Below are 21,651 nucleotides of genomic sequence, written 5' to 3' on the forward strand. Positions count from 1 at the left end.
AATCACCCAAAAAAAAGTTTGTTTAACAACATGATTTACTGAGTTAAATATGCCACTTTTTCATACGAATTTTTCAGTTCAACCCATATAACCAAATTATTATGAAAAGTGGAATATTGAACTCAGAAAATCATGATTTTTGGTGAGGGTGTAGAACCCGCGAAAAGGGCGTATAAACATTTTGACAGTTGGAACTATTGTGCAAATTTCAGATTCAACGAGACGAGACGAGATTCAATTATATATCATAAGTTTTTGTCAAAATTTAATAAAATCAATATAGATAGAAGGAAAAAACGATTTTGCAGTGATATTCTTCAAATAAATCGAAAAAAACTCCTTCTTTATCAGCCACACCTTTGTTGGTTGTTGTCGTATAATATATCTACACCTTGTCATATTTCGTTTATTTAGTTCAGTGTTTTCCACTTTCGTCGAATATATAATGTTTTATTTGTGGTTGCTTTTTTTTAAATGAGCTGCGGAATGGGATTATATTTCGTTTTGTAGTTTGTAGTATAACCAGTTGGTAGTTTGCTTAGTACTTAACAATGATCAACGATGTACTTTTTGTTTTAAAGTGAATTTTTATTTCTTATTCTGTTTTGGTTTATTTGCGTTTGCTTCTTCTTTTTACGATTAAGGTCGAATAAATGTGTGTGTTTTGTGTGTGATTTCGTCTTTTAGTTTCCCAATAATACTTCCGATTTTTATTGATGAGTATTTATCTGTTAGTACAATAGTAATAAAATTCGCATAATGTAGTTTTTCCATCAAAGATGCTTTATTTCCTCTTCTCTTTCTGACAGTGTGTTTTATTAGATGCGTTTAGGATGGACTTGTGAATACTGAGTAGTTTCATTTTTATATTTTTTACGCAATATTCAAGTTTTGTTTTATTCGGGTTTTTATTTCAAGATTTTTCGTAGAACAAGATGTAGAGAAGGGTTTAAGACTACAAGCTTTTGAGCTGTAAAATTTACCTAAATGTTTGATTTTGTCTTGAGTGTAAACGAGTTAAAAGTGTTTTAAAAAGTAGACCAAATTTGTCGTTTTATGTTTTTTTCTTTGCTTCTCGATGGCAAAACTGTGGGGTATATCGATGACTGTTTGTTTTCTTGTTTCACTGTTCTGAGTTTGAGCATTGGAAAACACAAATGGAAATATCGTTACAAATTCTTCCTGTATATCAAAGGTGAAATCATTGTGCGAAATTTGCTTGGTTCCTAGTTGGTTCACTTTGGGTTATCACCGGATGCTTGTAGTAGACGAGGGAGACGGTTACTTGGCGGTGGATCCACTACACAGTTTTCAGTTTCAAGTTTTGTATCAAATATCGTTACGATGTGACTATTGTTTGAGAGATTTTCTAATGATCTTTTGTGTTATTCGACTTGAATTTCGACAGCAAAATTATAAGAAATAATTTAATTAAAAGTGTATCCGCCCAAGAATTATAGAATGAACAAATGTCGATGTGCTTAAAATATTTAAAAAAAAATAATTATGCTTATCAAACAGTCAACTCTACTACACAAAAAAATATTTGGTTTGATTCAATCACTTTTAAGTTTTACCCTTAATGGAAAAAAACCAAAAATAATGAAGAAAAAATAGCAATTGGATTCTTTTCTTTGGTCATAAACAAAATGCTTATTTACAAAGAGTTGTAAGTTTGTAAGTACTTTCTTTATGGCCAATGAAAAAGGTCCAGTTCCCAAAAGAAGTTCGTCCATATAAAACATTACACAATTTTTGCAGCTTTCCATACTGAAACGCTCAAACAAATTATTCGAAGTATATCTTGGGATCGGTTTCAGTGATCGATTTAGTGTCTTCGGTATAGTTGTGGGTATTGAAGAGAAAAATTAAGGAAAAATGTAACCGTTTTTTTTATATCTCTTTTAATGCAATAACAAAAACATTTTTTACAAAGTTTGCACTTTGCCTTCTTCTGACCCTTAACACTAGATGGCCAAAATTCATTTGTGCAATGCTGCCATTTTTTTTTATCAGATCATGATTTTTTTTGAAAACGTCGAATATTAATTCGAAACAGTTTCTGATTCTTAGATATAAAAAAAATATGTTTTCGGTGTTTTAAATTCTGTAACATTTTAAATAGTGAACGAATCTTTTCCTACTCTTCGGCAAAGTTGTCTCCTAGAATATGCACTATGAGCCCATGAGGTTTTTGAAAAATTAAAAAAATCGTTAAAGGACTCAAAACTGGCAAAACCCAAAACGCACCGATTTTACGGGTTAAATCCCATTTTAAATTCAAAGTCAAAGCGCCAGGTCCTGTCGCAACCAATCTAGCTAATACTTGGGATTCGGGCTCAGTACCGTCAATTGGGGCGAATCGGTACACATGGGGTGAATTGGGACAGCAGTTTTAACCATGTTATAGCACAATATTTTGATTTTTCTGGTTAGTTTCGGATGGAACAGACTCAGAACAACAAAATGTGTACATCCATTTCCAAATTTAAAACCTTTAAGTGCTCTAAACACTGCTGTCCCTATTCAGACTGTAGTCCCGATTCACCCCAGATGACGGTACACCTAGGGGATCATGTATTTCAGGAATACCCGCAAAATTTACCCGTTTTGTTACATCCTAATGGAAAATGTATACCTATCAATAGCAATGCTAAAAAGTTCTACTTCGCAGCACTGAAATGGGTCTGAAAAGTTGAACTTTTGCTGCTAAAAAAAACAGTTTGCTGAAAAAGTAACATTTTTCTATGTTTTTTTTTTAATTTGAATGGTGAGTTTTCTTAACACATGAATGTTTCACATAAAATTCTATTCAAATAACATTTTTTGGGATTGCTAAATACGTTGTAAGCAACTCGTTGCAAAACTTTATTTTTTCAGCACTCATCGAATTTACTCAACGCGGTAAACTTCTTTTTGCAACTATTATTTTGAGCTTGACTCTGGCCTTGACTTCAACATGTAAAACAGGTTGCTTTTTTCAGTTATAATGATCTATCTACAATCACTTAGTTTAGAAAATTGTGCGTAGTGTAGAAATTTTAATCCATGAAAATGAATCTAATTTTCTACAATATAAAAGTAAGCAAATTAGTGACTTGACGTATGGTTTGGAAAATTTCAAAATCTGCGGTAAGTTGACGTTTCCATATCAAAGGTTAACAAACAACTAAAAAGTAACGTATATCAGCCCAGAAAGTTTTCCAAGTTGAATGTAGATGACGGCATTAAGTTACGTACTTTTGCTAAACAACTTAACTATACTAAGCTAAGTAATTGTAGAAAGGCCATTAGTCAAGCCGTTCAATGTTTGAACTTCTGCCCAAATTTTCTCACCCGAAACCGTTTTGTGCGGAAGTTGTAACACGAACCCAAGCATGCTCTGAGTTTCAAATTCTGGTGACTTTGGGTTTGAACCGTGGTGACAACAACTGTTTGATTGACATGGTTTTCTCGGCTAAAAACGAATTTTCTTTGTAAAAATGACAAGAATTTCAATTAAATAACTTATTATCGGTTGAAAAAGCTAAATGAAATCCTGTGATTTGCTTAAACATTTTGTTTATTGTACGGTCAATCCAACAAACCCTCTTTTAACACTGGAACGCCCAACGCATGTCCAACTTACACGGACGCCCAAGCCTCCCAAAAAAGTTGGAACGGTAACTTCAACTCGCTGGTTCTCAGGCATAACTCACCCAATCAAGACGATTCTTTTTTCCAGTGATTTGTTAGGATGTCTAGATGAACCTAGAACTTTGCAGAACTCAATTTGATCAAATCTGTAATTTCTGCTAACGAAAACATCGTTCCAACTTTTTCAAAAAGACTGCCTCCGCGGAATTTTTGGCGAATTTTATTTTACACGCGAAAAAAAAAGTTGGAACGATGCTTTTGATCGCAAAAATTACAGATTTGATCAAATTGAGTTCTGCAAAGTTCTAGGTTCATCTAGACATCCTAACAAATCACTGGAAAAAAGAATCGTCTTGATTGGGTGAGTTATGCCTGAGAACCAGCGAGTTGAAGTTACCGTTCCAACTTTTTTAGAGCCTTGGGCGTTGGAATGTTAATCAGAACAGTGTTCCAGGTCAAACACGAACAAAGATTCAATGCTAACCGAGTTTGCAAGCGAACTCATCACCAGGGTTCGATTTCGAAGAATGCTTTTAGAAAGAAAAAAAAAGCAAAAACAACTAGGGTACCATTAGTGGACACCCTAGTAGAGCCAACGAGCATTTTTTCAACAGTTATCACTTTAATAAGCACTATTTCATAACTCATTGTACATAACCATTACATCTGAAGACTTTTGAACCATTCTGTCTTTTTTTACCAATTCATTGCCTTTATGTAAATATCCACTTGAAAAAAAAAGTTTTTTGTGCCTGTAATGGATTCCCTTTTCTTATAGTAGTCCCGGGTCCAATATAGGAAAACTTTTGTTTTTATATCAAATTTAACCGATATTTCTGGAGTTTTTTTTGAAAAGGTCCAATAAACCAAATTTTTTTTTCCATATCAATTACTTTAATAGTTTATCAAAACAAAACAATAGATGTGTTTAAACTTGCTGATAAAACGTGTATTTTTATTTCCAAAATAGTAGTTTATGCAACAAGTTGCAAAAAGAGGATTTTTTCAGCACGAGTCGTACATTTATCCAACGAGGTTCACGGAGTTGGATAAATACGAAGAGTGCTGAAAAAATCAAGTTTTGCAACGAGTTCCATACAACATTTTTTGCAATTCCAAAAAACACACACTGAGTGAAATTTTATGTCAAATTTTCATGTATTTTGTCAATAAATCGTTTAAATCAAAAAAAAAATGTTGAAAAGTGTTACTATTCGAAACAAGTGCTGAAAAGTTCAACTTTTCAGCACCCATTTGAGTGCTATTTGAGTGTTATTTTTCAGCATTTATTTTGAAAAGTGTTGCTATTCGATTCTGTTATTTTTGGTACAGAAAAGTAGGCTATTCCGTCGTTCAAGAATGACAGGAAAAGTAAGTAGTTTCACGACGAAATAACAAAAAATTTTATGTTTGTGTTTGATAATGAGAGAATATCATTTAAACATCAATTATGAAGTTTGTGATAAGTATAATAAACAATAGTTTTGATTTATTTTAAATTCTTATAATTTCAGAAACTTCGGTGCTTTTAGCATTCAACAGTCATATTTATATTCATTGTTGAAAAAATATACATTTAAGTTTATTATAACAAGCTTTTACTGTGAGTTTCAATATAGATATTACTCAAATGCATAGAATTCTCCAATTTTGTTAGTTAAATTAACACGATCTGAGAAGTGAAATTAGTAGGAAAAAAATATTTCTGCTTCGGGGAAGCATTTGGGCTTTGGTGATCAGTACAAAATTCTACGACTTTTGGTCATGACGATACTAGGGTGGTCCTAATTTTCTCAGTTTTTCAAAATCTATCTCCGCACCCTGATGAGATAGGGAAATACTTTATTCGGCAGTTTTGTAGTGCTAGCCATTCTGAACAACTTTGCTCAAGACACCAAATTTATATCTCTTAATCTGTTCATCTACAGCATTTTATATGAAAAGTGCTAGGGTTACCCTTCAAAAAATTATATAAAAAAAAAATTATTATACAACTTTCTTGCATTATTTTTGGCAATGTTGGTGTTTTCGAAACATATTTGGAGGACTAAAAAACGCCTCTTTTGACGAAAGAACGAAGTCGTTAGCTTGATTTGTTCAAAAGTTAGAGCAATTTAAAGTTTTCAAATAAGCCTTTTTCAAATGTTTGTATCTTTTTTTGGTGGAGACCAAATAACATTCTGTTTGTTGCATTTGAAAGCTAAAGACTTCTTCTTTACGATGATGTTTAAATCTCAAGAGGGTGCACGGGTCCACTTTTGGAAAAGATAGTTTTTTCGTTGTCCTATATTGGACCTACTTTATTTTCCTCAAAATTAAGAAGTTCCTGGTTTTACTTATATAAAGTTCCTATATTAACATCATTACGATTTACTGAAGTCATGAAAACAGTTTAAAAAAAATTGCACAATTAATTTAATCATAAAAGAGAAATAATATTTTGTTGTGAAAGTGCTAGGCCATGGCTGATTTCAAATGTCAAAACCAAAACGCTTATTTTTGCGAAAAGGACAAGTTAATGTCTGTCAACATTGTTTTAGATATTGCAGAACATGCCTAATAAAAGGTTTCTATTGAAATACCCGCTTAAAACTGTGATTTTATTGTATTTTTTATCAAAAAACCTTCTGAGGGCCCACTATAGGAAAGGGGTCCACTAATGGATAATATACCCTACTTTAGTTGGATATAACACGGTGCGCTTCATGAAAAAAATATCATAAATTGTATTTGATTCCTTTTGCCCTTTAAATTTTCGACCCTTTCCCTTGGCGTGATAGGCCTCCCCCCACCCCCATACACAGTCAGAACTCTTCGCCTCTAGAAACAGATCTTTAGATGCATTTTTTGTACGGTCAGCTATATAATTTGTATGAGGACTTGTATGAACGAACCAATTTTAAAAAATGGCTTTTTTGGTCTAGCAAAACTTTGACCTAAGTAAAATTACAAAATAATGGTAGAAATACATACTGTACACCTCAGTCATTTAATACATAATTTCCGTCAAATTGCAATTTCTCAAGTTTCATTTAAAAAATGGTGTTAAAGCAAAATATAATAAAAATTTAAGGAGGTCGAAAAAAAATATTCTTATAACTTGAAACCTAGGGATAGTACAGGGATGCGAGTGGCTAAGCACTTTTTTTGCTGTTGTAAAAATAACTTATAATTAAATAAAAGGGAAATCATGGCGGATAACAAATAAAAAAGCAACAAAAAGTTTATAAAATAATGTTTCACCTTTATTTCATTTTTGCATTTTTATTGGTTTGTATGTTTTACTTTCTTTCAAACAGTTTGGTTTCTTTGATTTTGTTTTCTTTTCATGCTTTTTTTTATCCTAATAGCTTGAGTGTGTGTTTATCTTTTTCCGTATCATAAATAATAAATACAGTACTCTTTTTACGCGCTGCTTCTCCGCTTCTCTTACCAGTCTCGCTCGCTAATTCGTCTCGCTTTAGTCTCTTCGTTTTCACTGCACTCACTTTTTTGCATTGTTTGACACCAAAGTGGGGAGTTTTGCGAAACTAGTTTGAAAGTACGCCAATTGTGAATGAATTGATTGAAACGAAAAACATAGCTACGAGTGATGCTGTGATGCTTCTTTCTCTTTTTTGTTTTTTGTAACAACGCGAGTCGCATCACTTTGCTTAGTTTGACTACGTATTAAATCTACTTGTTTATTTTTCCTTCTACTAGACTATATCAAAAGTGACGAATGGCTTTCTTTATGTATTTTTTTTTTGTTTTGTTTTATTTCTCGTATGAATCGTGTTTTGTTGCATGTCAATAAATAATTTTGGTTTACAAACAAATTGAGTGAAAGGAAAAAGCAACCGAATCGCGACACGCGCACCTAACCTTAACTAGGAGTTGTAACTTACGTAAACAAACTGCTATTAACTAATTATTGTTATTTTTTCGTCTACAATTTGTATTTTTGTATAAATAAACGTTCCCTATTCACTACAAACTATCTAACAAACAAATATGGTACAAAATAATAATGCTCAAAACGAAAAAAAAACAGAAACGAAAATATCAAACAAAAGAGACCCAATCAGCTAAGCGTCTATTTCTACAAATTTGTTACCTGTTGCTGAGTCTATTCTTATAAAAAAGAAAGGATCTTTTAAGTGCCTCTCGTCCACAGCATTTCATATACGGAGCAGTATTTTAGAGTAAGTTTGTAAATGTGTTTTTCTCCCTCCTTCGTCTTCTTTTTCTCATTTTCCTTTATCATTACTGAGATAAATGCACGTCTAAAAAAAGGGGATCCCCCCCACTCACAATCCCCAAACCCCGCCTTACTTCTTCTTCTTCTGATCCTTTTCCGCTTTCTTTTCCGCCTTTTTGATCAGCTTTTCCCGCTCGCGGCGGTCCTTTTCGTTCTGTTTGCGCTCCTTCTCGTTGAGCCGTCGCAGCTCCTTGATGTTGCGCTTCAGGTGCTTCTTGTCCTCACCGCCCACATTGAGGATCTTAAAGTCCGGCTTGTCCAGCTGGAGCAGCGCCCCGCCCTCGACGGCGTGCTTCACAAAGGCCGGAATGTGGTGCTCGAGGCCGATGCCGAGCAGCCACTGGCAGACCTGGTGGAGGGCAAAAAGAAGATGAAGGTGGTTATGTTGCCGACATGACCCGTACGACAAGGACCATTGCTCGATAATAATTAAATAGATCGTTTGAAAAAAATCAAAATAGTTTTTATGTTTTTTGGGTGATTTTAAAACCACCGTGAGTCAGGGATATTCAAAAAACACACAAAAAACCAAAGCTGAAAATATGGTTCATTGGACCCTCAAAAAGAATCCAGACCTATTATGTCTTAGTTCCGTTGAGTGTTGGAAATTCAGGTTAAGTACTATGGGGATGAACACTAGGAAAACTCGAATTTTAAAGTTTTTGAATCTATGAATCTTTGAATTTTTCAATCACCGAATTTGCAACTTCGAAATATCGAAATTTCAATTGGGTCCTAAAATGAAGCATAGATTGCTGATATTATTGTTTACAGCGATAAAGCTTATTTTTCTGAGTACAATGACCCTTTGTACGACCACAAAGAGTTAGAAATGGATTTTTAAATCAATTTTGAAAAATTAACCTCGCGGTCCTTCTTGACAGAAAAACTCCTACTTGACAGCTCGTTCCCAGGAGACCATAGTTGATTCATCGAAAAAATGTTGTATTGTCAAAAAAAATTCTTTGCATTAAAATGAAAAGAAAAAGTGATCAGAAATTGTTTTTAAAAAGACGATTAAAAACAATTTCTGAGCACTTTTCTCATTTTAATGCAAAAAAAAAATTGACATTGAGAGACACTAAATAGCATTTATGACAATATTTGAACTCCATTTAAAACATTTCAATTCCATATTTTCAGTTTTATAATTTTCTTTGAAATTACTGAATGATTATCTAAACAAAATAAAAAAAAACTATTCATTACACAACTGATGGTAAAGATACATTACTGAGCATATCAAAATGCTTAACTTGAAATTTTGTGTCAAAAACTACTAAAGAGCCCCATGATTTTGAAAAAAAAACAATCCTCTTTTCTTTAATCGTAATTTATCATTTATAGACTTTATTTATAAAATCAGAATGAGCAACTCTCTACGAAATCGGCCGATTTCGACCATTTTTATTTTTTGTATTTTTTGATTTGACTCAAACTTTGTGGGGGCCTTCCCTATGACCAAATATGCTATTTTGTGTCATTGGTTCACCCATACAAGTCTCCATACAATTTTGGCAGCTGTCCATACAAAAATGGTATGTAAATATTCAAACAGCTGTAACTTTTGAGTGAATTTTCTGATCAATTTGGTGTCTTCGGCAAAGTTGTAGGTATTGTTGAGGACTATTGAGAAAAAAATAGGTACACGGAAAAAAAATTTGAGGATTTTTTTATCAACTTTTTTTTTACTAAAACTCAATTTCCCAAAATACGTATTTTTTTGATTTTCGAGATTTTTTGATATGTTTTAGGGGACAAAAATCCGCAACTTTTGAGCCATAGAGAAACATGGTCAAAAAATCTGCCGCCGAGTTATGAATTTTTGAAAAAAAAAGTGATTTTTGGAAAAAATCGAAGTTTCATGCAAAAACAAGTTTGACATTATTTTTTAATGCAAAATTGAATTTACAATCGAAAAGTACTTTACATATTTTTCGATAAAAGGCTCCGTTTTCTAGATATAGCCACCGAAAGATTGATTTTAGCGAAATATTTGCAGTTTTTCAATTTTTAAAAATAGTGACCATGAGTGACCATTTCTAAAAATATATTTTTTGAAAAGTTCAGAAAATTTGCTATAAAATTGTCTAAGAGACATTGAAGATTGGACCTCTGGTTGCTGAGATACAGCGGCTTAAAGAAAAAGAAACACGAAAATTGAAGTTTTCTAAGTCTCACCCAAACAGCCCACCATTTTCTAATGACGATATCTCAGCAATTAATGGTCCGATTTTCAATGTTAATATATGAAACATTCGTGAAATTTTCCGATCTTTTCGAAAAAAATATTTTGAAATTTTTTAAATCAAGACTAGCATTTTAAATGGGCGTAATATTCAATGTTTGGCCCTTTTAAAATGTTAGTCTTGATTTAAAAATTTTCAAAATATTTTTTTCGAAGAGATCGGAAAATTTCACGATTGTTTCATATATTAACATTGAAAATCGGACCATTAATTGCTGAGATATCGTCATTAGAAAATGGTGGGCTGTTTGGGTGAGACTTAGAAAACTTCAATTTTCGTGTTTCTTTTTCTTTAAGCCGCTGTATCTCAGCAACCAGAGGTCCAATCTTCAATATCTCTTAGACAATTTTATAGCAAATTTTCTGAACTTAACTCGGCGGCAGATTTTTTGACCATGTTTCTCTATGGCTCAAAAGTTGCGGATTTTTGTCCCCTAAAACATATCAAAAAATCTCGAAAATCAAAAAATACGTATTTTGGGAAATTGAGTTTTAGTGAAAAAAAAGTTGATAAAAAAATCCTCAAATTTTTTTTTCCGTGTACCTATTTTTTCTCAAAAGTCCTCAACAATACCTACAACTTTGCCGAAGACACCAAATTGATCAAAAAATTCACTCAAAAGTTACAGCTGTTTGAATATTTACATACCATTTTTGTATGGACAGCTGCCAAAATTGTATGGAGACTTGTATGGGTGAACCAATGACACAAAATAGCATATTTGGGTATAGGGAAGGCCCTCACAAAGTTTGAACCAAATCAAAAAATACAAATAATATCAATTTCCGGTTTTGGTAGAGAATTGCTCAGAATGTAGAAAAGAGATCGTCATAGATTTTCTCAATATAAAATGTCAGGATTTGTTTAATAATGGCAATTTTCTTCAAAATCCTAGATTTAAGTTTGTGTGCTCTCCCCATCCAGTTAATCCGACGTTTAGGTTCGAGTATAAATATTAACAAAGTGACTGTCAAGACGAATCTTCTCGCTATTAGTTTTTTTTTTCTAATAATTTATAAACGTCCAATAACAAAAAAAAACACATAAAAATCACACCATTCTTTTAAACAACCTTTTTAACAAAATTTAGAAAAAGAGCCGTTCAAAGAGCCGCTCATTTTAAAGAGCAAACGAAAATGAGCGGCTCCTAAAAAAGAGTGGTTTTGCCCACCTCTACCTTGGAACGAGCTGTCAAGTAGGACCTAATCTGTCAAGAAAGACCGCGAAGTTAATTTATCAAAATTGATTTAAAAATCAATTTCGGTCGTGCAAACGGTCATTTTCCAAAAAAATAAGCTTTATCGTTGTTAACAATAATATCACAGATTTATTTAAAAAAATACAAAAATGTACGTTCCTAAAATACATTTAAAAAAAACGAAATTAGAAATTAGTCAGCAATTTCTTGCTACAGTCATCCCACATATTCGGAACACCCACAAATTCGGAACACTTTTGTGGTAATTTGTCAATAGGATGCAAAATGCAACTTTTCTGTCAACCCTGCTATTTTTAGGACCTTTATTTGGACATTCTCTTGCTATTTCATTAGTAGAAGTAGTACTTTTTGGACAAAAACTTCATTTCAAGACTATTTTATCCAGAGTAGCAAAACACTGCCTCTAAGTGCATCTCCAGCGCTGGGTGCAAACATCGAAGCAAAGCTAATTTGCACCCGACGTCAACCCCATCGCGGTACCTGTCGCGGTAGCAAATTTGCTCTCAGTTCTTCGGGATTTCCCTTTGCTACCCGGTATTCAGCCTGTTTGCTACCGCATCAAATGGAATTCTGCACGGAAAATCGAATCAAGCACGGAAAAAAATTTAAAAAATTTAAATAATTTAAATTTTTTTTTTTAATTTAAAAAATTTAAAAAATTAAATAAATTTAAAAAATTTAAAAAATTTAAAAAATTTAAAAAATTTAAAAAATTTAAAAAATTTAAAAAATTTAAAAAATTTAAAAAATTTAAAAAATTTAAAAAGTTTAAAAATTTTAAAAAATTTAAAAAATTTAAAAAATTTAAAAAATTTAAAAAATTTAAAAAATTTAAAAAATTTAAAAAATTTAAAAAATTTAAAAAATTTAAAAAATTTAAAAAATTTAAAAAATTTAAAAAATTTAAAAAATTTAAAAAATTCAAAAAATTAAAAAATTTAAAAATTAAAAAAAAATAAAAAATTTAAAAAATTTAAAAAATTTAAAAAATTTAAAAAATTTAAAAAATTTAAAAAATTTAAAAAATTTAAAAAATTTAAAAAATTTAAAAAATTTAAAAAAATTAAAAAAAATTTAAAAAATTTAAAAAATTTAAAAAATTTAAAAAATTTAAAAAATTTAAAAAATTTAAAAAATTTAAAAAATTTAAAAAATTTTAAAAATTTAAAAAAATTTAAAAATTTAAAAAATTTAAAAAATTTAAAAAAAATAAAAAATTTAAAAATTAAAAAAATTTAAAAAATTTAAAAAATTTAAAAAATTTAAAAAATTAAAAAATTTAAAAAATTTAAAAAATTTACAAAATTTAAAAAATTTAAAAAATTTAAAAAAAAATAAAACATTTCAAAAAATTAAAAAAATTTAAAAAATTTAAATTTAAAAAATTTAAATTTAAAAAATTTAAATTTAAAAAATTTAAATTTAAAAAATTTAAATTTAAAAAATTTAAATTTAAAAAATTTAAAAATATTAAAAAAGTTTAAAAAATAAGGCCGTTGCAAATATTTTTTGAAGTTTATGTCCCTCGACTCTGGTCCAGGTGGGTGGGGTGTGGGGCAAAAAAATAAAATAAAAATTTAAATAACAAGCTATGTTCTCAACATTTGAATGAAAAAAGTGTTTTAAAATGCATTTCACACCTGCCCAGTTGTTTTGCAATCATAAGTTTTCAAAATATCCATTTATTGAAGAGATTTTTATTTTTCGGCGAAAAAAAACTTTTTGCGGTGCTGTACATTGGAATTCCACAGAAATTGAAAATATTTTTGGCCGAACCCAGACATGCTAAATTTGATTTTAAACGCAGGAAAATGCATTTCTAATTGTTTTCAGTTGGATGGACTAATATTTCCTTTAATATTTGTAAGTTTTTTGGAAAAATATTTTTTTTTGCCCATTGATTTTTCGAACCGGTTTTGAAAGGGGCGGGGCGACATAAACTTTTAAAAATATTAGCAACGGTTTGTGGTTTTAACACATTTTTGTATTTTAGGATTTTTAAATTTTAGAATTTTTGAATTTAAGAATTTTTGAATCTCTAAATCTTTGAATTTTTGAATTTTTGATTTTTTGAATTTTTGAATTTTTGAATTTTTGAATTTTTGAATTTTTGAATTTTTGAATTTTTGAATTTTTGAATTTTTGAATTGTTGAATTTTTGAATTTTTGAATTTCTGAATTTTGAAATTTTTGAATTTTTGTATTTTTGAATTTTTGAGTTTTTGAATTTCAAAATGAATTTTGAAATTTTTAATTTTTAAATTATTAAATTTTAGAATTTTTGAATCACCCACAAGAGCAGACATAGAAAAATCTCCGAAACACGCATTAAAAACTTTGCCCCCGGCTTGCCGGTACTTGTCGGGTATCAGAAAATGAGTACCCGACAGGTACCGACACATATTTTTCTTCTACAGTTGAACTTGAGATCAAATTTGATACCTGCTTTGCTACGCGCGGTGGGAGACTCGGGGGCAAACTCGAGAGCAAATTAGGTGGGAATCAAATCGGGTAGCAAATGGTTTAACTTTCGACATTTTCGAAAAATGAAATTCTTTGAAATTTTCAATAGGATTAAAAAGTTTAATAAACTTTTAGCATTTCTAGGCATGAAACAACTCATAATTATTGATTTTGAAGGTAAACGAGAGCAAAAAATGATAAAAACCCATATTTGCCCCCCGCGGTGGGCTTGTTTCGGTGGCAAATTTGCTACCCTAGCGGTGGGGATGACGGAGTTTTTTCAAGGTGGCAAATTTGATCTCGGTATTCATGAGCTGGGTGCAAATTTGATTTGCACCCCAGCGCTGGAGATGCCCTAAATTGCCTGTTCCATGATTGTGGGATGTTATTGTGCCTCCCACGATTGTGGAACACCTAAATTTGACTGATATTTTCACAAAAAAGTTATCAGACTATTCATAAAGCATAACTAAGCATGAGTTTTATTGGTTTCAGAGTGTGAAGTCTTTATTTTGTGAAAAAATATGTACTCCTGGAAAGAAAAAAAAAGTTTGTTTACATCGTAAGAATAAAAGTGTTCCGAATTTGTGAATTTCAAGGGTCAATGTTTTTCTTAAAAAAACATGATATCAAACGTAAAAATTTACAGCCGGTCTATACATCAATCGAAAGATTGCAAGAAAAGCATTCACATGAACAGGGTTGTTACGGAAAAGTCGAGAAAAAATCCGCGCCAGATCCGTGCCGACCCCAAAACCCAATCCGCGCGAAATCCGCGCCATATAAAAAAACCGCCGTCATGTTGTGATAATTGGGAGTAGAATCAATTCTACCTGAATCAGAGTGGCAACAAAATTTTTATTTTTTTCAATAAACCAAAAATTTAAAAATTTTAATTTTTATACTTAAAAAAATTTAGAAAATCTACAAAGTTTCATAGCTTTAAATTTTAAAAATTCTGTAATTTTTTCGAATTTTGTTATTTTGATTTTAATAAAATTGGTATTTTTTTAATTGTTAAGCAGATGTTTTAAAAATAATGAGTTGTAATGTTATGTCAAATTTATATAACAAATCTCAATACATTAAAAAAATCGCTCCTTGAAGATTATTTCAAAGTTTTGTATTAAGAAAAAAAAACAATCAATAATTTTTCTTCATTAACAACTTCTTAGAAATTGATGTTTTCGCACTCAACGAAAAATATTGAATTTATTTATTCGTAATAATATTTTCCTTTGTAATTTGAAAGAAATTCTATCGTTCTCAATTATTTTGTTTATCAAAATTGCTATCCGCGCGAAATCCGCGCCTGAGCAAAATTAGCCAGCAAATCCGCGCCTGATCCACGCGATACGCGCCATCCGCGCGATCCGCGCCGTCCGTAACAACCCTGCATGAAGGTAAAAGCAATTCATTATGTTCAATTATCGATTTTCTATGATTTGTTGAACATTGGCCGATCTGTAAACTGTTCCGAATATGTGGGATGACTGTACTCAACTGTAAATAAAATTGGAACATGTCATTTTATGGGAAATTTATTTTACTTTTAGATTCAGCAACAGAAGGGTAAATATCTCATTTACAACAAAATTTTCCGTAAAATCACGATAATTCGTGATGTTTTTACCAGCAAAACCCTTATAAATATACACATAAATTTATTTTTTGTAACTGTCTGTTCTACTATTTTGTATTACACTGTTACACTGTTAAAATAAAAATTTCACTCTAAAAATACAAAAAAAAATGAATAAAATATATTCCAAAAGTACATTTTAAAATATTTCTTTAAAAATTACATGTTTGATTTTTTTTTTACCTGAGTAACAAAAAATGGCAGAAGATTTAAAACTTTCCTTGTATATTTTTTTTAATGAAAAATACGTTTTTTTTTTTGGAATTCTTAGAACCCCATCAAATCAGGCGTCCAGTTTTACATAAAAGCCTCTTTGACACCAATTTGCCAAATCATCACCATTTCAGGCTGCAAATTATTGAAAATCACGTCTTTTTTGAATGTTCAAAAAAGAAAGGGGTCGTACCGCCCCACCGTCAATATATATCGTAAAATGAAGCTCGGATTCGTAAGCAAGGAGCAAAATTATTCCTTAGGACAAAGTTTCACGCAAATCGAAGAGGGGTCGAGGCAACTTTTTTCCAATTTCATGTGAGTTGGTAGAGAATAAACCAGATATGAAAAAGATATCTGTTTCAAAACTAGTATTATAAAACTTCCCCCAACTACTAACCTGCTCATTGGACCACTCCTCGACGGGTCCGCTCTTCCACTGGTGCGAGTCGCGCAGCCGATCGCTCGAGAAGCTCGATGTCGAGCCGGACAGATCGAGCGTGCGCGAAGGCGAGTACGCCCCCGGCGACGTTGACCCGCTGGAGACACTCGACGGAGACGGCGGTCCCTGCGAACCGGCTCCGCTCGCCGTGCCCGACTGCTGCAGAATCGACGACGGTGGCTGCTGCTGTTGCCACGGGCTGCTACTTCCTGGAGGAGACAGATTTTGTGGAAGAATGTTTTTCACTGCCACACGACGAGAAGAAGAGGAGAAAAAGAACGAAACCAAAAGAACTACAATTATCCTTTGGCGTCTACACGATCTTTGCAAACAATTCGAAGCAGGATGCAATTTTAGCTGCGAAAACACGCACGCACGCACGCACACAAATATAGTCGAAAGACTTACCCTTGGGCTGTGCCTCGTTGACGGCCTTCTTGATCTCGACCAGCAGGTTCTGCGAGAGCGAAACGGCCGCCGGATTGACGACGTGCCGCTGGTTGATCTCCGAGTAGTCGTCGCTCGAATCCCGCGAGGATGCGTCGTCCTGGGTCGTGCGCCGTTCGGCGAGTCGTTCCTTGAGCTGTTCGGCCAACAGCGGCGGCGTGATTCCCTTCAGTCCTTTAGGCCTTCGCGACGGATACATCCAGCTTTCGCTCGATACGCCGCTGTCCTTGAGCTTGTCCGTGGACGAACCGAGGTCGCTGTCGTACGAGGAAGCGTTCAAGTCCGACCCGTAGCTCGAGTTGAGCTTGTTGTTGTCGGTCGGTGGATTTCGGTAAATGTTCGGTATGGTCGTGTGTTGCGTCTGATGGTCGGTTCCTCCTCCCCCGAGGACACCACCACCCCCTCCGCGATCCTTGTTGACCTGGGCATACACCGGCAACCCGGCGTTCTCCTGCCCATTGTTCTTAATGTTCGTAAGTCCCGCCCTCTGGATGATCTGCGGCGTGCTGTACAGTCCACTGTACTCGTGCGACACCGACGTCGAGTCCGTAATCTCCTCCTCGCTCTCATCCAGCGCGCAGTCCGACCCGCTATTACTATGACTGTTCTTCTTGCCCGGGGCACTCCGCTTCGACAAGCCTCCCCTCGCCACCAGGTCGCTCTTGCCCTTGTTCAGCGAGTTGTCCAGCAGTTCGTGCTGCGGCACCGCCGTGTCCAACTCGTCGTCCTTCGACACCGGCAACTTCCGCTCGACCGTGGCCGTCTTCCCGTCCTCACCCTCCCCGTCCGGAGACAAATCCGAAAACTCCGTGTCCGACAGTTCCGTCTCGAGCTTCTGGAAGACCGGCTTTGGCGGTTGCTTGCGGCTCATTTGGGGTGTTAGCTTTAGGCTGGCGCTGTCGTACGGCAGATTCACTGGGAAGCCTGCCTTGCGTTGCGTTTCCTGCAGTTCCTGCTCCAGGTGGATCACCCGGTCCTTGAGCTTCTTCACCAGTGCGTTGTACTCGGTGTCTTTTTCCTGGAGGTGTTGCAGGTAGTACTCCTGGAACTGGATCTGGGGGGAGGGAGAAAAGCATTAGAGTAACTCTCTACAATTTCGCAATTTTTTGTGGATTTTTAAATTAAAGGGTTTTTTTCTGATCTATTTGGTGTATCGGAAAAGTTGTAGTTGTAAATTACTTTCCAGGAAAAAAGGTAGAAACACGAAAAAATAACGATTTTTCACCGTTAGAAATTAAGAGTGTATCTAACTTTATAACATTTGTCATGTCTACAAAAGGACCATGAGTCCACATATCGCCCTCTTTCATCCAAGAACCGCGGAGTTGCAGTCTTGTCTAACATAACCTACAAGTTGTAATAAACATTGATTCCTGAACCAAGTGAGTTCTTCATTCTCGCAAGTCCACGACACTTCAAGTGTCATCAATGCTGAAAAATTAGACTTTTGCGAACTATTTTGCTCTTTTCTATAGTGATTTTGGCCCTTTTAAAAGGTTCTCTTGATTTCACAAAAGTTTCATAATTTTAAATTTTAAATCCAATTAGGCAGAACAATTTTAAGCACTTAATGAGCTGATGATGAAGTACATCTACAACGGATAAGCTGTCTATTGCAGCGAAGCGAAGTAATCTCGTTTTAAACTATTCCTTCACTATCTAAATTTTTAGCAAATTGGGTTCTACCCTTAGATTGCTACCCTTAGATTGCTGATATTATTGTTTACAGCGATAAACCTTATTTTCTGAGTACAATGACCCTTTATACGACCACGAAGAGTTTAAAATGGATTTTTAAATCAATTTTGAAAAATTAACCTCGCGGTTCTTCTTGACAGAAAAGTTCCCACTTGACAGCTCGCTCCAAGGGGATCATAGCTGATCCTGGGATGGGATAAACAAAGAGAAAAAAAGCTATTGTCAAACTAAACCACTTTCAACATGGCCGCTTCTGTCAACCTAAACCAGTCCTTTCTTATGAGGAGAAAATGAGAAGTATTGTAATTTGAATTGAAAAAAATAAAAAAAATAAATCAATTTCACAAATAATTGTAAATTGCATGAATAGATTAATTAAAATATTTTCAATTGAAAGGCATTTATTTCTATCGTACACCGAATGTTGACTTATCAGCATTTTCATTTTAAAAAACAATACATTTCATGAACTGACTATTCTTATGCCCATTTAAAACTATTGTATTGATTGAACAATATTAAACCTGTGCTTCCTATGAAATTAAAATGTGGCGTGAAGAAACAACACCGTAGAACTGGATTTAATGGCCACAGTTTAGCCTATTTGATTTTTTCGCACTTTTTTATTTCAACACATTGCCTTAAATTGAAAAACAAACTTTTTTGCTCTTTGAAGTGAATGAATTGGTACAAATTTGAATTTTTGCCAGCCATTTCTTTCGATTCTGACACCTTAGGGCGTGCGACCTATGGAATGTTAAATATCTTTAAAGTTGAGTAAAAATTGCCGTTGAATTCGACGTGCTCCTCTTTGGGGAACTGGGAAAGGTTTATTTACTTCCTTTGCGTAACGGGACAACGACAGGAGCAGATCTAAGAAAAAAACTCCCCTCCCATTTAATGACTTGCAGGCTTTTTAGGATTTTATTTAGATTGAAGTAAGAAAACGCATTTAAATCGTATTGCATTTTTCACATTCAAATGAAAATAAAAAATCTTTCATATAAAAAACACAATAAAAATAGAAGAAGTGATCATTTTTTGACTCATCTTTGATTTGCCAACCATTTCAAGTAATTTGAATCAGGCAGCTCCTTATGAACGGATCCACCGTAAAAAGATGGAATATAAACTCAGGATTCTCCACCCACGTCCAAACGCAAATTTTAACAGCCAAATCAAAAAAAAAATCTGCGGGAATAACTAAACAACATTTCAACCAAAGAAAAAGTCATCCGCATGCTTGAGCACTGAGTTGAAAAACATCATCAAGAAAATTTTAATTGTCAAGCTATCTGAATCACAGATTGCTTGATATTTGTTTTTGAACACGAATTTTCTTGCTAAAACAGAAGAAGAATACAAACGTAAACACTCAAAAAGAAGACTCTATCCAGCCGTCCCGTCCCAGAGCTGATCCATCGAAAAAATGTTGTCTTGTCATTTTTTTTGCATTAAAATGAAAAAAAAGTGATGAGAAATGGTTTTTGATTGTGTATTTTACCGTTGTACATAAAAATTGACATAGGGCTTTAGTACCCAATTGCTATGGTTTATTTTTCTTTCTATGTATTGGAAAATCCATTGTTAGACTATCCAATCACATCAAAATGAACTACTACAGTACTCGTTCGGCACTCAAAAGTAAAAAAACAACAACATGATCGAGGGGTAAGCGGATGCAAAAAAAAAATAACAAACATTTTTGAGAAAAAAGGCTCAATTTTTTTTTTACATTGGTTACATTGGTTGCTGGTTGCTAATTCACGATATCTAGGAAAAAGAAAAGAAACAAAGATAACAATTTTGATAGTTCCCAAATGTTGTAGGGCGTATGGCGAAACAAATGACGAAAAACTGATTATTTGGACAACATATTGAAAAGTAGACTTTCGCAAACGTAGAGATGGCTTGAATAAAAGATCAGACGTTTCCGAAAAAAGCTGTATAAACGTCAGTTTATTTTGTGGTTTGATGATAATATTAACCATTTTTTAATTAAAAAAATTAAATGATCTGGCCGCTCTGTTATAAGATTTATTTCAATGTTTAAAATGACTTAAGAAGTGCATCAAGTGAAACAATTGGGTTCTAAAATTATGCTTAAATTTGGGATATTATTGTTCACAACGATAAATCTTAATTGTTTGCGTACAATGACCCTTTGAACGACCGCAAAGGATTTAAAATGGGTTTTTAATTCTTTTAAATGAATGATTTTGAATGAAAAAAAGTGGTCAGAGATGGTTAATCGTGTCTTTTGCCGTTGTACATAAAAATTGGCATAGGGTTTTAGTACCCAATTGGTTGTTTTTATGATACACTCAAACCCCGATGGTTTGACACCAACTGTTGTCAAACGAACGGAATCACTTTTTAGTTTGACACCCCTTTTACACGGAGTTCACACACACTACCGAACGTTTGTTTTGGTAGTGTGCGTGAGCGCCGTGTAAAAAGTGACAGTTCGTCACTTTTTAGTTTGGCTTTGACCAACCAACGGGGTACAAACTAAAAAAGTGCCAAACGAAAAAGTGACCAACCACCGGGGGTTTAGTGTAATAAAATCCGAAAACATCTAATTGATTATATAGGAATTTAAAAAAAAAACCTTTTTGATGAATCATAAAAACTGAAAATCTGACATCTTTGCCATGAAACATCTGCATTAAATTCGAGACCAAATTTGATATTTTTGATAAAACGAAAATACAAATCGATATTTGGATATAGTCAACCAAAATTTTGTTGAACAATACTAAAATCATTTTAGATAAGTTCCAAAAACCCTTACCATATCCCGCTCCCGGTGCTGGTACTCGCGCAGGATCTTCTTGACGCGGCCGTACTTCTTCTCGAGGCCACCGTACTGGGCCTGGCTCTGCTGCAGCATGTTCTGGTAGTTGTTCGCCTCCTTCTTGATGTTGGCCAGCTCGCGCTCGGTTTGCTTCATCCGCTCCGCGAGCAGCTCGGCCTCGTTGCAGCTCTGCTGGTACTTGATCAGCTTTTTGCGATTTTTTCGATGAAGAAGAGAGATGTGAAGAAGATTAGGGTTTTTTGCATTTCTTTAAAATGTGTTTTTAAAAGGGGAAATCCCAACATTTGCTCCATTACCAATAGGAAAACTGTTTTTGTGTATGAAAAAAAAGAAAGTTTCTTTTGTGTATTTTTGGAGGAAAATCGTGAGCTGATACGTCGTGTGTAGTTGCATTTCACCCCTTAGTACTTACTTTTTCCCTTCAATTGTTGGACTCTAATTTTTACAAAATTAACACACAGACAAACAGTTTGAAATTTTATTTAATTTTAGCACAACAAGAATAACGGTCAATTCAAGACACGTTAGTTTGTTTACTTGCCACAACTGAGAATAATGGCGCCACCGTAGCTGTCAAATTCGAA

General features: G+C 33.6%; 1 protein-coding gene across 9 annotated transcripts in view; it reads right to left on the reverse strand.

Annotated features, from left to right (window-relative positions):
- Positions 1-1,052: 1,052 nt before the first annotated feature.
- Positions 1,053-21,651, reverse strand: part of LOC120416544 (uncharacterized) — a 161,455-nt gene continuing 140,856 nt past the window's right edge. For 8 of the 9 annotated variants that reach the window (XM_052710078.1, XM_052710079.1, XM_039578275.2 and 5 more), the window contains 4 exons: positions 21,044-21,253; positions 16,513-17,605; positions 16,063-16,349; positions 1,053-8,225 (listed from right to left, as the gene is read on the reverse strand). In XM_052710078.1, the coding sequence (XP_052566038.1) occupies positions 7,947-8,225; positions 16,063-16,349; positions 16,513-17,605; positions 21,044-21,253 (1,869 nt within the window). In that variant the 3' untranslated portion in view covers positions 1,053-7,946. The remainder of the gene's footprint in view (positions 8,226-16,062; positions 16,350-16,512; positions 17,606-21,043; positions 21,254-21,651) is intronic. The other variant, XM_052710082.1, reaches the window with a different exon arrangement.

Source organism: Culex pipiens, chromosome 3, assembly GCF_016801865.2.
Source record: "Culex pipiens pallens isolate TS chromosome 3, TS_CPP_V2, whole genome shotgun sequence".
In the NCBI taxonomy this organism is placed as follows: Eukaryota; Metazoa; Arthropoda; class Insecta; order Diptera; family Culicidae; genus Culex; species Culex pipiens.